The sequence below is a fragment of the Pongo pygmaeus genome, chromosome 3 (assembly GCF_028885625.2).
Source record: "Pongo pygmaeus isolate AG05252 chromosome 3, NHGRI_mPonPyg2-v2.0_pri, whole genome shotgun sequence".
NCBI lineage: Eukaryota > Metazoa > Chordata > Mammalia > Primates > Hominidae > Pongo > Pongo pygmaeus.
The window spans coordinates 41,959,537-41,975,935 of NC_072376.2; the positions used below are offsets into that span (position 1 = coordinate 41,959,537).

At 37.5% G+C, this 16,399-nt stretch overlaps 1 protein-coding gene across 9 annotated transcripts in view; it reads right to left on the minus strand.

The window, feature by feature from the left end:
• Positions 1-16,399, minus strand: part of ATP8A1 (ATPase phospholipid transporting 8A1) — a 256,747-nt gene that overhangs the window by 143,609 nt on the left and 96,739 nt on the right. For all 9 annotated transcript variants that reach the window (XM_063663611.1, XM_054484585.1, XM_054484583.1 and 6 more), the window contains 4 exons: positions 9,961-10,033; positions 6,572-6,677; positions 5,283-5,365; positions 3,111-3,160 (listed from right to left, as the gene is read on the minus strand). In XM_063663611.1, the coding sequence (XP_063519681.1) occupies positions 3,111-3,160; positions 5,283-5,365; positions 6,572-6,677; positions 9,961-10,033 (312 nt within the window). The remainder of the gene's footprint in view (positions 1-3,110; positions 3,161-5,282; positions 5,366-6,571; positions 6,678-9,960; positions 10,034-16,399) is intronic.

Genomic DNA, 16,399 nt, shown 5'->3' on the forward strand with positions numbered 1-16,399 from the left:
GCTCTCTTGCCCTGTGCAGGGCTACAGCACACCTTCTCCATTCTCCAAGTCTCCCACGCTCCTTCCTCACCCCAGAATCTTGACAAAAATTCACCTTGATAAAAACCTCAGATAAGAAATCCTTTTTTGCCTAGGTATGGTGGCTTACGCCTGTAATCCCAGCACTTTGCGAGGCTGAGGCAGGGGGATCATTTGAGGTCAGGAGTTCGAGACCAGCCTCGCCAACATGGTGAAACCCCATCTCTACTAAAAATTCAAAGATTAGCCAGGCATGGTGATGTGCACCTGCAATCCCAGCTACTTAGGAGGCTGAGGCATGAGAATAGCTTGAACCTGGGAGGTGGAGGTTGCAGTGAGCCGAGATCAAGCCACTGTACTCCAGCCTGGGTAACAGAGCGACACTCTGTCTCGGTTTGGGGGTGGGAAGAAATTCCTTTTCTTTCTGCCATTAAAACCTGCATATCTATGTGTGCACCATCCTTTCCATCTTTTTTCCTGATATGATGGAAGAAACATGTTCCTCCTATCAGAGGCCTTCCTTCCACATGCCTGTGAACCTCTCTCATCTCACTTTATCAGTAACCTCGGTCCAAAGGTTATGCTGTTCTCCCCAGAATCTGCCTCTTTCCTTCTGTAAGGATCCTGTTCATAAGCATTTAACACACTCTGTTCTAACCCCTACAAAACTCATCCGATGCAACCACTCCTCCATTAAACCACATCCTTTTTCAACTCTTTCACATTTCACCTTCTCTAAACCATCACTACATACAGTGTCTTCACTCATCTACCCCCTTCATTCCCAGTCTTTTCCTTTTTCTTTTCTCCTCACCATTACGATGAATAGCTACATTCAACAAATACTTCTCAAACTTCTTACCTAACCTTGCAGCAGTTTCTGACACAGATGACCACTCTCTCCTTGAACCCTCTTCTCCTGGCTCTGCGCTATGACCCTCTCTCTGTCCTCTACATCTTTAACAACAAGGTTGTCTCTTTTGCTGATTCCTCTTTTTCTAATCAACCCTTACCCTTACGGCTTAATCATCAGCCTTCCATTTCCCCCTCATTTTATATCTTCTCTTCAGGAGATCCCATTCAGTTTTATGACTTCAAATACCACTTACCAACCACTGACTGCCAAATTGCTATTTCAGCCATAGATTTCTCTTTTGTTTCAGGCCCTTGTATTCAACTGCTTACCTGATAGCTCTGTTTGTATGTCTCGCAGGCATCTAAAACCTAAGACTTCAAACATTTCAACCTCCACATCTATTCCTATTCCCACTTCTGCCATCTGTGTAAATGGTACCTCTATCTACCCAGTTGTTCATGCCAGAGACCCTCACCCCTTCCTCGTTTCGCCTTCTACCGCCAATCCCTAACAAAGTCTCTCAGATATTCCTCTACAAGGTACACGGATTCTATTAACTTCCTTTTATTTTCATTACCATCATCCTAGTCTAAACCACTAATGTCTTTCATAGGGACTATTTAACAGCATCATATTCACTTTTCTCATGTTCATTCTTAAACCCACCTTCATCATTGAATCCTGAAAGAACGGAAACTCCCAACCCTGCTTTATTTTTTTCCTCATGGCACTCATCACCTAGCACAGTGCTTTCTAAGTATGGTTTAAAAAACATATCTAAATGGCAATTAATGGACTACTTAATGACAGTCTACAGATATAATACAAATAAGCTTTGGAAAAGCAATCACTTTGACATGAAAAGAAAGAGACGAGTGGTGCACTTTGAAAATACTCCATTCTGTTTATTCAATGTATTCATCTTCTTTGGGCTTTTCAGAGTATCTAAGTTTAAAAAAAGCTTTAAATAATAAGTCAGACACACCGCATTATTTTTGTTATTAACCACTGGCATGTGGTCACTCCTAATCAAGACAGCAACCAAAGTTGGCACAGAAAGAGAAATGCCTTTCCTAAGCAATGTACAAGTTTGCCTCATGCAGAAGAAAGTTCAAGAAAAATGATGGACATTTATTTCCTTGAACAACAGCATTACTTCCTTATGGCCTTAATTCTGTGAAGTGTCCTGTGAACGGTCATGCAGTCTTTAAGACCCTGCAGCAAGGGCCTCTCTGCCTCAAGAATGCAGGTAAGCAGGTTACATCATCATGTGGGAGTAAAAGGCTGAAAACTCACAGACTTATCACTGATTATAACTGAAGGGATCTATTATTCGACCTTAAGAAATAAAATAAGTAGGACAATCACTTTGCTTTCTGTCCTTTTCTAATAGATGGTAACCGGTCTTATACTTAACAGAGACAAGAATACAGTTTTTCAAATCCTGAAGACAATTAGATATAATGAGCATACAATTAGAAAGCTGGCTTCCTGATCCTGACTCATCTCCACCCCACATAAATCTGATGCCTCCAAACATAATTGTGTTTCCAGATCACCAGCCGTAAGATGCCTGGCCATATACGCTGGGCTTGTGAATCAGGCAGCTATATTTCAAAAAGATTTTTCTAAATTTTAAAATCGATACATAGTATTTGTACATATTTATGGGGTATATGTGATATTTTGTTAGATGCACAGAATTTATAATGATCAAACTGGGGTGTTTGGGATATGCAAGATCTTGATTATTTATCACTTGTATGTCTGGGAACATTTTAAGTCCTCTCTTCTAGCTATTTTGAAATATACAACACATTGTTGTTAACTATAGTTACCCTACTTTATTATCAAATATCAGAATTTACTCCTTCAACATAACTGTATGTTCATACCCATTAACCAACCTCTCTTTATCCCTTCCCCTCCCACTCACACATCCTTCCCAGCCTCTGGTATCTATCATTCTACTCTCTACCTCCATGAGATCAACTTTCAAAAAGACTTTAAAACTGCTACCAGTAGTCATGCATTGCAATACTCTGAAGAAAGCGGTTTGTAATTTATCTACAGATAATGAGAATCAAAAATGTACTAAAGATTTTGATTTAATATTTTGTCTAAACAAATTTAGTTAAATAAAAACAAAACATACTTTCTAGTTATTCGAAAGGGAAAAAATAAAAATGGATATAAATTTATCTTATCCATACAAATCACTGAGCAGATGTTTTACCTGGTAAACTCCAAGACATTGAGCAATTCATATCTTTCTTCCTGCCCCAGCTAAGAAGAAAAGGAATATATAATTACATACAGTTAGAAAAGTCTTAAGCTTCTAGGAAATAAATCCTAGTCATAAAGTTTTACTGTAAAAAATGCCAACAGAAACAAATTTTTCCTACTGAAATATGGAAGGGAGCTTACTAACTTTTATGTAAATTGAGTTACAGGAAACAGAAAATCCAAAACGGGAGAAAACCAAAAGGAATTCAAAGTGTCACTGAAGAGTTCTTAGAATATAACCTGCCCAGACAAGAGAATGGAGGGCTTCAAAAGGGATGTCGTAAGGAAAGAACTGCCAATGAACAGATTATGTGGTGTGATTGCATTGAGAAAAGTATACTAGAAAGTATGGGAACAATTAATATAGATAATAGGGAAAAAAAAAAAGGGAAGCAATGGAACAAACAGGTAAGAGATTTATCTTTAGAAAATGATGGAAAAAGTGGCCAGGTCCAGTGGCCATGCTTGTAATCCCAGTGCTTTGGGAGGCTGAGGTGGGAGAATCAAAGTTGCTCAGGAGTTCAAGAACAGCCTTGGCAATATAGCAAGACCCCATCTCTATTAAAAAATAAATTTAAAAAAATATCAGGTGCAGTGGCACATGCCCATCTATAATCCCAGCTATTTTAGAGGCTGAGGCAGGAGGGTCACTTGAGCCCAGGGGTTCAAGGCTACAGTTAGCTATGACTGCACCACTGCACTCCAGCCTGGGTGACAGAGCAAGACCCCATCTCTAAAAAAAATAATTGGTGTTGGGAAACACAAAATTCAAAAAACAAAAGAATAATTACCAAATACAACAATGTTCAGCTATGAACAGGTAAAATAGAAGGCAATACTACACAGAAACTAAATAATAATTTTTAAATGAGACATAATTTATATATAATAAAATGCATAGACCTTTAACATAGAATCAAATGAAAATTGTATAGTTTGGCAATTAGCACCCCAATCAAGATATAAAATATTCCCACCACCCTATAAATTCCCTTGTGCCCTTTTTCAATCAATCTCTTCCCTGCCCTGAGGCAACCACTGTTCTGAATTCTATCACCATAAATCACTTTTTCCTGATCTTGAGCTGCATAAAAATGAAATTTAAAAGGATGCACTCCTTTGTGTCTGGCTTTTTTTGCTTGGCATAATGTTTTTGATTCATGTTTTGATTCATTTTTCATCCCTGCTGTTGATGAATCAATAACTCATTCTTTTTTATTGTTTAGATGTTCCACTGTGAGACTATATCACAATTTGTTTATCCATTCTTCTATTGATGAGCATTTGGTTTGGTTTCTGGTTTTTGGCTACTCTGAATAAAGCTGATAGGAGCATTTTGTTACAAGTCTTTTTAGAAACAGAAACTTCCATTTCTGCTGTATAACTATGAGCACAATTGCTGGCTCAGGTGTAAGTTTACCTCAATTAGACAACTCTGTAAGGTTTTCCAAAGGGACTGTACCACTTTACACATCTGCTAGCAGTGTATGAGTATTCCACTTGCTCTACATACTCATTAACATTTGGTGCTATCCATTTTAAAATTTTAGTCTTTAGAAAATAAAAGAAAAAGTGGCCAGGTGCAGTGGTTCATGCCTGTAATCCCAGTGCTTTGGGAGGCTGAGGTGGGAGAATCACTTGGGTAGGTATGTAGTGCTATCTCACTGTGGTCTTAATTGTATCTCCCCAATGACTAACAATGTTTTTTCACATGCTTATTGGTCATCCACATAGCTTCTCTTGTGAAATGTTGGCTCAAGTCTTTTGCCCACTTTAAACCTTGGGCCTGAGTATTTAACTAAAAATTGGAATAAAATCATAATAATTTTAGTGTATGAGGAAGGATAAACTAAAAGGATGGTGATTCAAGAGATACACCCTCATGTAACAGAATCAGAAGACATATTAAAATTGAAGAGTCAAAACATGTATTAATAGTCACCTTTTTTTTGAAAATATGAGATGTATAAATGCCTAAAGAAATAGCTAAAAGAACACCCAGTGGTTGCTTCTGGAGTGGGGAACCTCTATTTTATTATGAGCCTTTTGGTATTACTTTATCTTTGAAGCTATGCAAATGTATTACTTGGATTAAAAAGAACCTTAAAAACAACTAACTTACTGAATCTATAATCACCGAGTCGGGTGTTCTTCCAGTGAAAACAAAATTCAATTGCTTGGCTGCTCTGACCAATGCTCCCTCATCTGTTTTAGAAAAAGAGGTAAAAGCAAATATATGATTGAAAAAAAATATTCTCAGTACAAGAGAAGTACATTAAGGTAATATAATTTTCTGTTTAATTAAAGTTCTTTTTATTCTGGCTCCTGTTATTAATCCAATTATTTTAAAATTACATGACAATTCCAAGGAAATGAGGAGAATAATCTTAAGTGTTGGAGACACATATAGAACTCAGAGTTACATTTCCGAAATGTCAAGTCTAAATTCCTAAGAAGCTTAATTTAAATGTACCCCTTCATCCAGTGTATTTGCTAGAAAACTTTCTCAAAAGGAATCAGAGAAAATCGCCTTCTAAACTTTTATCCTTTTCCTCCTAAAATGTTGAGTCTAGAGAAACTAATATTGCTAATTGAGGATTCAGTTTAAACAAGCTTTAAATGAACTAATGATTTTAATGTCTACGAATTTCATCATGTTAAATAAAACCTTTTTATTGCTAGAGTAGGGTATGGCATAAGAAAACATCACATAGTTTCTACTCTAATGATATCAGACATAACAATTCCTATGCTTTTAAGGAATTTAGTATATCCTGTAAGTCACAGACGCTGTCTTAGAATGCAGTTTAAAACACTTCTAACAAAGTTCTCATCAAACTATCTGCCCAACTTTACACTGAAAATAGATCCAAAATTAAGCCTAAGTACTTAATATTGATAACTGTACTAATAATATTTTATGGAATCCCTTCAAATGCGTAAAACTTTCCTCACCCAAATAAATACACAAACTTCTTTATTATCATTAACAAACGAGGAAGGCAAAATTGGTGTTCTAAAGTTATATAAGCTTACTATACTCAGGCGAACACATCTTCCTTTTCCTATTTGTACCTGTGCAAAATCAGCTTGACTAAGAGTTCTTAGGTATTTATAAAGAAGCGAAAAATTATTACGTGTACGTAAAAAAGTACATTTTTCACTTATGAGAATTATGTTATTCAAATTTTCATGTAACTTATGTAATATACCTAAAATTACATATACAAAGTTATACATTTTAAAATATCACATATGTAGTTAACCTTGAAAGCCAAGGTTTTTCTAATTGGTAAATAAAAATTTTTATCTAAAAAACACTCAATTTGGCTATCTTTTTAAAATTAAATTGACTTTTACATTCAGAACAATTTTCCACAAAAAAATACTTTACAATTGCTTCATTTGTACCTGGAGACGCTGCTTGATAAATAATCTTATCACCCTCTCGCTCTGGCACTGCTGTGTGACAGACTGCCATCATTGTAAGAAATTCACATATTATAGGTGCAGTTGGCTGTGAAAAATAAACACATAATTTAAGCCCTTCTCATGTGAACATTTTGACACTGATAGTAATATTACTTCATGTCTATTAAGAACATAGCTGTTGGCCAGATGTGGTAGCTCACACCTGTAATCCCAGCACTTTGGGAGGCCGAGGCGGGTGGATCGTCTAAGGTCAGGAGTTTGAGACCAGCCTGGTGAAACCCCGTCTCTACCAAAAATACAAAAATTAGCCAGGCGTGGTGGCAGGCGCCTGTAATGCCAGCTATTCGGGAAGCTGAGTCAGGAGAATCGCTTGAACCCGGGAGGCAGGAGGCGGAGGTTGCAGTGAGCTGAGATTGCAACATTGTACTCTAGCCTGGACAATAGAGTAAGACTCCGTCTCAAAACAAAAACAAAACAAACCAAACAAGATAAACAAACAAAACCCCATAAAAACATAGCTGTTGTACATTGGGGGTGTGGGATTATAGCCAACTAAGAAGCCAACATCAATTATAAAGAAAATGTGTTTTTTAATTCAAATTATTTTTCTACTCTTTCATTCATTTTCTAAACATTTATACAAGACAACTTGGTGTTGTCAAACAGAAATAGTGTAGTGAGAAAGGCAGATGTAGCTGAATCTTGTCCTTGGAGGACAGGATAAAAATTCGAAGATGTTCATTTACCTAGTTGTAATTCCTGATCAGATTTAAATTTTAGGCATGCAATCTTACTGCATTGGGGTTATACTTTGCGTTGGGGTGATAATGATTGAGGATTTTTCTATAATGCTTTGTCTCTCCTCGCCCAAAATGGTAACTTTATTCATATTTTAATGAATAAAAAAATTACGAACAACTCCTATGTCCAGTGGACTCTTACAGCCTGAGCAGACGGAAGGGTGTACCCTTTCTGCACGGAGCTTAGGGTTTATAGGAGAGAAGCCAGATATTTTAAATTAAATATCTTCCTGTCTGGCTCTCAATAAAGAGAAATGTCATTCAATTTAATAAAGGAAAAACATTTCTCTATGCTCTTGGGCAAAAAAAAAATAATAATGTGAAGTGACTAAGAAGATATATCAGAACATTATTTGAAAAAACTGTGTTCAGGCTAGAACAGTGGACTAAACAGACATGGTCCCTGCCATGTGAAGCTTGGCGTTGTGGGGAAGACTGAACACAAATAAATGTACACGTATTGTTTACTTATAGCAAGACAAGCACTGTAAAGAAGGGAATATGCAAATATCATGTAATGTGAGTTGAGCGAGTCTGTGGTTATTCTCAAGATAATGTAATATTTGAGCTGATGAAGTTTTAGCCTCATGAAGAATTGAGCAAAGTGCTTTCCATCAAGCAGGAAAGGTCATAAAGAAGGAACAAATGATGTGTCTTAGAAAATAAAAGGCAGCCAGTGGGATGGGGAGAAAGAAAAGGAGCTCAAAGTGAGGGTGACAGCTTAGGCAGGGGCCAGATCATGTTACTTTAAGAGTGAAGAGAGAAGGCAGAGAATAGGCTTAAACAGGATAGTGAGGGGACTTGATTTCCATTTGCATTTTTCAGCTGTCATGGGCAACAATAACTGGAGAGAAGTAAAAATGCAACCCAGGAGACTGGCCAGGAGGCTACCACAGAAATCCACAGAGTGGGTGCTCGTGGTCTGGACTGGGGTGGTGAAAATGAGGATTAACTGCAGCCGACACCCAAGATAGATTCTAGCAATCAGAGCTGACAAGGGCTTGGTGACTCAGAGATCTGGACATGGAGAGAAAAGAAGGCATCAAAGACAACCCTCTAGGCTTGTCACAAGATAGGTGATGGTACAATTTACTGAAAGCTGAGAATCCAAGAGGGAAGAGGTGGTCTCGGTCTAGGCTTTGTAGATCCTGAAGTTAATATTTTGTTGAAGGCTCGTGTAGAAAAGAGAGATACAAAAATACCCATATCAACATACTGATAGGGCCCCACTCGGGCAAAAGTGACAAGTCAACCTGTGCTAGAGAAGATGCATGTTTTAGGGTAACAATCATGAGTTCAAGTTTTGATATACTGGGCTTGAAATGGTTATGAGAAAAAGTTCCGGGGTTTAACTCCAGAAGACTCTATAACTTGATCTTATGAAAACTGAGTAAGTGTCAGTGTGATGGTTAATACTGAGTGTCAGCTTGACTGAAGGATGCAAAATGTTGATCCTGGGGGTGTGTCTGTGAGGGTGTTGCCAAAGGAGATTACCATTTGAGTAAGTCAGCTGCCAGTGTGGCCAGAATATAAAGCAGGCAGAAAACTGTGAAAAGGCTAGACTGTCTTAGCCTCCCAGCCTACATCTCTCCCTTGCTGGATGCTTCCTGCCCTCAAACATTGAACTCCAAGTTTTTCAGCTTTGGGACGTGGACTGGCTTCCTTGCTCCTCAGTGTGCAGACGGCCTATTGTGGGATTGTGTGAGTTAATATGACTTAATAAACTCCCCTGTGTGTGTGTGTGTGTGTCTGTCTGTCTGTCTGTCTGTCTATCTATCCATCTGTCCTATTAGTTCTGCCCCCCAGAGAACCATAATACAGTCAGTAACTTCATAAGCAGGATTTTCACATTGGGTGGCAGAAGCTGCAGTTTCTATTGTACATTTAGCCTATGGTACTGAGCAGATAACTTATTTCTAAAAGTTATTTCTATAACTTATTTCTAAAATTGTTAATATTGAATTGTATCACAGAAGGTTCAATAATCATTTAAAATGAAACAATTTGAAAAGACAGAATATTGATGAATGATAATATTAAAATCAAATTAATAACAACCATGAATTAATGTTGGCCAAGTAAAAACGATTTGGCATAGATTTTGATAATTATTAAAAATGATCATAAGGCCAGGCACGGTGACTCATGCCTATAATCCCAGCACTTTGGGAGGCTGAGGGGGTGCATCACCTGAGGTCAGGAGTTTAAGACCAGCCTGACCAACACGGCGAAACCCTGTCTCTACTAAAATACAAAAATTAGCTGGGTGTGGTGGCGAGTGCCTGTAATCCCAGCTACTTGGGAGGCTGAGGCAGGAGAAATGGTTTGATTCTGGGAGGCAGAGGTTGCAGTGAGCCAAAATCACGCCATTGCATTCCAGCCCCGGCGACAGAGTGAGACTCTGTCTCAAATAAATAAATAAATAAATAAATAAATAAATAAATAAATAAATAGATAAAAGATCATGAAAGTAAAAAAAGAGAAATATATAAACATAGAAGATAGTTCAGAGAAACATTCATTAGTTTTTATTCACTAACAAAAAGATAATGGTTTTATGTAACTTACATGATTATTTTGGAGATTTTCCAGCAATGATGAATCACTAAATGTTTTTTCATCTCCAAACTGTGAGTTCTGCCTGAAGGGGGTAAAAAATAGAGTAAACCCAGTTCATTTATACCAGCCCACCGATCTATTTGTTAATGTACTTTATGAGTAAAGTGTTATGTCTCCAAACCCTTAATAAATTAAATGTAATTTGGCCTGCATTTCTAAATAAGACATCACAGATTTCATGATTGTATCATAAAATATATTCAAGCATTCTAAAATGTGAAAGATGTTTGCAGTGTAATGAATAATAGTATTTTACAGTTCATTTTTTCTAGAGTTAAATTATATTGCAGCCACATGAAATTTGTAAAAATATAAAACTGAAACTACTAAAACACCTGGAACTGAATTTCTTCCACTTCCATAATATTTTCAATTTTTAGGATTCTAAGAATTAATGAAAGCTATTATACAAAATATTCTTCTATTTGAGTCATGAGAAATCTTTATATGTAGTGATGAAAACCATATGAAATATAAGAACATGAATAAACCATTTACAGATTATATCAACATCATTAATATCTGAGCAAATATTTATAAACATATTACATTTGTTCTGTAAATATAAGAACAAATAATAAAAGTATGGAATTTTTGTGTTGTGGCTATCTTCAGATGAGCAAATGTATTATGTACTTCATACGATATAAATGGAGTCAATTATCTCTGCAAACTAGCTATCATTTATCTCATGGCCATACGATTTAATATAAAAATACTGAGATTCAAAGGAAAAACAAGGAACACAAGTGGGAATGTCAAAAGAAAAGGGTATAGTTTGCAAAATTTAGTGAAAATATATACATTTGAGCTTTAGCGCACAGAAGAAAATTTCAGATTTCACTGATGGAAAAAAATGTGTCCAATACTAAACAATTATAATCCAGCAAGCTTTTAATCACAACATTTATAGGTTACAAAGAGTATTATCAATGTCAACATGTCAGATATCAAGACTGCCATATTGTAAAGGCAGCAGCTTGACAGGATGGAAAACTCAATGAAGAAAACAGAATTTGAAAGAAGAGAACATACATAGTATCTTCAATGAAACACATTTCTCCAGTAAACTTAAGGAGGAAGTTAGAATGTTTATAATGGAACACATATTTACATGTAGTAATTTGCTCTATTAAGTCTCCAAATCTTAAGAAAATACATCTTTATTAGCAGGTAGTAGTTTAGAATGATCAAAATATCCTTGGGGGCCAAAGTGAACATGTCATCATCATCATCATTATTTCTCTAATTTTGAAGATGGAAGGAAAAAAATCTGAGAAAAAGATAGCATATATTTATCCTCCAAATATTACCATTTATTAAAAAGAGTTCATTACTTGGGGCTTTATGAAATTTTCCTATTAAAATATATTCATAAATGGTTTGTAGCTGTACTTTTCTACTTGTTAAACAAATGTCAAGGAATATTCACAGTAACATCTTGCAAGAAGTCTATTTTCTTTCCAAAGAATTCCAGACTAAAAGCCGTTTAAATCTGAAGATACGCCTTATTAATCTCACCAATAATTCTTTCATTTTATAAATCAGTTACTATAATTGACTTAATTTTCAAACATATTTATATTCGAGTAGCTCTGGATATGCAATTGAAATATTTACATGGACAAACCCCATTTTCCATTCAGTAATGAAGGTTCTGTCAGGGATAATGCTAAAAAAGAACTCTTCTTCTAGAAAGTGACTTCCTTCCCAAGATAATTAAAAAAACTCCAAAACAGGCTGGGCATGGTGGCTCATGTCTGTAATCCCAGAACTTTGGGAGGCTGAGGTGAACAGATTACCTGAGGTCAGGAGTTCGAGATCAGCCTGGCCAACATGATGAAACCCCATCTCCACTAAAAATATAAAAATTAGTCGGGTGTGGTCCCAGCTACTCGGGAGGCTGAGGCACGAGAATTGCTTGAACCTGGGAGGTGGAGGTTGTGGTGAGCCGAAACTGCACCACTGGACTCCGCTCCAGCCTGGGTAACAGAGCAAGACTACGTCTCAAAAACAAAAACAGAAACAAAAACAAAAAAACCAGAAACAAAAACCAGAAACAACTCATCCTCTAATCAGACAGCCTGGGTTGGATAACTCAGGCATGGAGCTTCCACCACTCCTCTCCAAAATTGTACAAAATATTTACTTTTAGTAAAAATAAACAGATAAAATTTGCAAGCTCATATCAGTTAAAAATAAGAACCATCACATTAAAAGTAAAAATAATAGGACTGTTAGTCAAACTTTCACAAATAAAAATGCAAGCCAACATCAACATTTGGTTACATCTTTGCCTAGCAATTTTTGAGTGTCACTTTGCTCCCAAGGAGACAATGACATTATGGTATTTTGCAAGAAGCAATAAGGCAGGGAGTATCACAGTTAAGGTAAGGAGAACAGAGCAGGGAACCCACAATGTCATAATTTGCAGCTTCTTTAGGCTGACTTAAAAGTTATGATACATTGTAACTACTCATTTTCTGATGATACAAAAATGAAGAATCTCTACAGCAATAAAAATTAAAACATTCAAAGAATATATGGCTTAATCAGTATAGTTGTCCTTGCATATGACAGTATGTACTAAGACTGTTTTTTAAATTCAAAATTCATGTCAATAGGAGAGCCACCAGAGAAAAGAAAAGAGCTGAATCCATACTTTTCACCTTGTCAATCAAAATAAACTCCAGATGGATCAATGATTTTATAAATGTACTAAAGATATGTGAAACTTTTTTTTTTTTAAAAACTTAGGAATGGAAAAAGCTTAGGTATCATATATAATTCAGAAAACATAATATATAAATCTGACTACATAAATCTAAATATTTCTGCATAGTAAAAACTATGGCAACAGGCCAGGTGCAGTAGTAGCTCACACCTGTAATCCCAGCACTTTCGGGAGGCTGAGGCAGGAAGACTGCTTGAGGCCAGAAGTTTGAAACCAGCCTGGGCAACACAGCAAGACCTGCCTCTGCAAAAAATTAAAAAAATAGCCACGTCTGGTGGTATGCACCAGCTGGTGGTGTGCAATCCCAGCTACTTGGGAGGCAGAAGTGGGAGGATCCCTTGAGCTCTGGAGTTTGAGGCTGCAGTGAGCTATGATGGTACCACCGCACTCCTGCCTGGGTGACAGAGGGAGATCATCTCTTAAAACAAAACACAACCAACTTCTGCAAGAAAAGTCAAAAGCTAAATGACAAACTGGGAAAAAAATATTTCCAACTTATAAAGGCTAATTTCCACGGAATAAAAAGAATTACCAGAAATCAATTTACAAAAAGATCAACAATGTAGTACAATAATGAGCAAAGGATATAAACACCCAATTCACAAGGAAGGAAATATAAATGGCTTTATATATACATTCAACTTTACCTCATATTGAGAGAGGTGAAATTTAAATGTATCATTGTGGCAAAAATAAAACTTGACAACTTTGTGCTGTTGTAATTGTAGGAAAATAGTAAAGCACATATCATTGGTGAGAACATAAACTGTACAAATTCTAAAAGAAAAGCAATTGGGCAAAATTTAAAATTTAAAATACTTTGATTCAGTAATTCCAGTTCTAGGAATTTATATTAATTGTTTAACTGGTATAAAATACTATACGTACAAATTTATACGTTGCAGTACTTGTCTTTTTGTTCTGATTTTTGAGACAGGGTCTCACTCTGTCACCCGGGCTGGAGTGCAATGGCACAATCTTGGCTAACTTGGAGTGCAGTGACACGATCTCAGCTCACTGCAACCTCCACCTCCTGGGTTCAAGCAATTCTCCTGCCTCAGCCTCCCAAGTAGCTGGTATTACAGGCATGTGTCATCACTCCTGGCTAATTTTTGTATTTTTAGTAGAGACAAGGTTTTGCCATGTTGGCCAGGCTGGTCTTGAACTCCTGACCTCAGGTGATTCACCCACCTTGGCCTCCCAAAGTGCTGGTATTACAGGCGTGAGCTACTGCACCCAACCCCTACAGTCCAGTTTTAATAGCAAAGACTTAGGAAACACAAAGGCCCGTCAGTAGTGCTGCTTAAAAGTATTGTGGTGCATTTACAAACAAAGGGAAGCTTTTTATGAATATGAAAAAATCTCAAAGATGCACTGTCAAATGAAAAGCTGGTGCAAAGCAGTGTACAGTATGCTTCACTTTCTGTAAAAATAAGAAAGAAAAAATAAATGTATGAATATTTATAGAAGAGATCGGTAAGGATACACTTGAAATTAGTCCCACAGGCTGTCTTTGGTAGGGGAAATGGAGGGCTCTAAGACAGGGAGGGGATCAAAACCTTTTCTTTTACACTCTTTGAACTTTTAATATGTTAATGCATTGTGAACTTAAAAAAATCAAATTTAAAACAAGTACAAAACCCATCAGTCATCTGAAATAAACACCCTATCTATACACTAAATGCACATTATACACATATACATATTACACTCATGCACACATGAAAAAGGCAGTATAACTTTAAAATAACACCATTTTGCTGTTTGGGTTTTTGTTTTGTTTTTACAAAATTCATCACTTTAATGAGTAAGGAACAGGGAGGGCAGCTCAGACATACCACTAGAATGGGAACTCATGGTTGTGTACACATTTGAACACTTAAGCAAGCAGAATGACAAACTACAAATTCTTTAACATTCCAAATGTCCTGAGTAGACAGAATTGTTTAACTACATAACATGCACATACAGGGAACTTCTTTATTTAGGAGCTGGTAGCCTGCACTTAGAGTTGCACAGAGAAAAGTCTATGATTTTCAACACAGATCTAAATATTAGATCGGTGCGAAAGTAATTTGAGATTTTTGCCACTAAAAAACTGCAAAACCACAATTACTTTTGCACCAACCTAATATTTTTCACATTTAACAAGTTTTAAGTGGAAAATTCAGGTTCTGAGTTTTCATATGTAGCTTTAACTTGTTTTAAACATGTTTATTTATAACATGGATAGATAATGGGGCTATTAAGATCATTTTCTCATATTGCAAGACACTGCAAAATATATATGTAAATTCAAGCTAATATAGCCATTATATTGGCCTAATGTAATTGAGTATTGGTTTGGGAGTGAAGAGACAGCTTGTTAGCACCAAGCCACACCAACGGGGACAAATGTACTTGCTTTTTATCCAGCGTGTGCAGGGCTGCTGCTCAGGTGGGCCCCGCACTGGGACAGGTGCACAGTGGGCCCCGGGCCGGCCTGAAGAACACTTACGGTCTCCTCAATTCCATTTCAAAGTTCATCACAAGGTCCAGGGTCAATAACCTTTTCCAGAAAGAGCTGTAATGTGGGGCCACTCACACTGAGGTGTACATGCCAATGGCTCAAAGGTAGGCAGCCCTCCAGACATCCCTCTGGGAAAAGGCCGAGGTCAGCTAGTGACTCTGGGACCCCTGGCTTACCCTCTGATGTCTGCTCTTCCCAAAGTAGTCCCACTCACAGTGATGGCCCACTCACAACCTCAACCACCCTGACACTGATCTCTGTAGTTACAACTTTTCTTATTGTATTTTCAGAATTATCTGCCCACTCCAATGAGTGGCTTCATGAATTGGATGAGGTCTGTCTCTAAGACTTGTGAGACTTTTGTGGGGGGCTTGTAGTCCTTGGACACAGGGAGCCTCTGTAGGGAGCATCACCAGCTCATCTCAACAGGAAGTCACTGGCTCTTTGACTTAGACCTGCAGGGAGCTGAGCTCTGTGGCTCTTCCTCCTCTTGGAAGGAGTGGATCTCAATAGGGACCTAAAAACTTCTCCTAGCTCCTGCTCTGCCTCCATCTCTCTCCCTGTTTGGTAACACATTCATGAGGCTTTCCTGTGCCCTCCTGTGCAATTCCATGAGGTATGGGCCAGGTGTTAGTTGCACTAACACTGTCACACCTGAAGGTATTATAATGATGATCTAATGGTGGGTATCGTGACAAAAGTCTGGCTCTCAGAGCCCTCATCTTTCTGCTTTTTATAATCTGGTTCTTTAAGTTAACATAATTTTGATCCAATAGTAGAAGCTCAGGTTTCTTCTTTCTCTCAGATGTCAGAGGTGATGAAACACGCTGATGATATCTCCTATTTGTCTTGGAGTCTCTTCTATTTTGGAGGCTGGGTGAACACATGCCATTGACACATGCTCTGTGGAATGCTTCACAAAGGACTTGGTATAAAGAACTGATGGAATACCACCTGTTCAATAGCCATGGCCATCAGTGGCAGGCAGAGATCCATGCTGGTGTCAAAGTTCCTTGCTGTGGCTGGTGTGAAGTGGAGGTGGTTGTCAGGGAGAAGGCACCATGCACTATAGCCTGTCTGCAGTGGGCACCCTGTGTGACCTTAGAGGTTCTCCTGGGGGACCCACTGCTGCTGCTGCTGCTGCT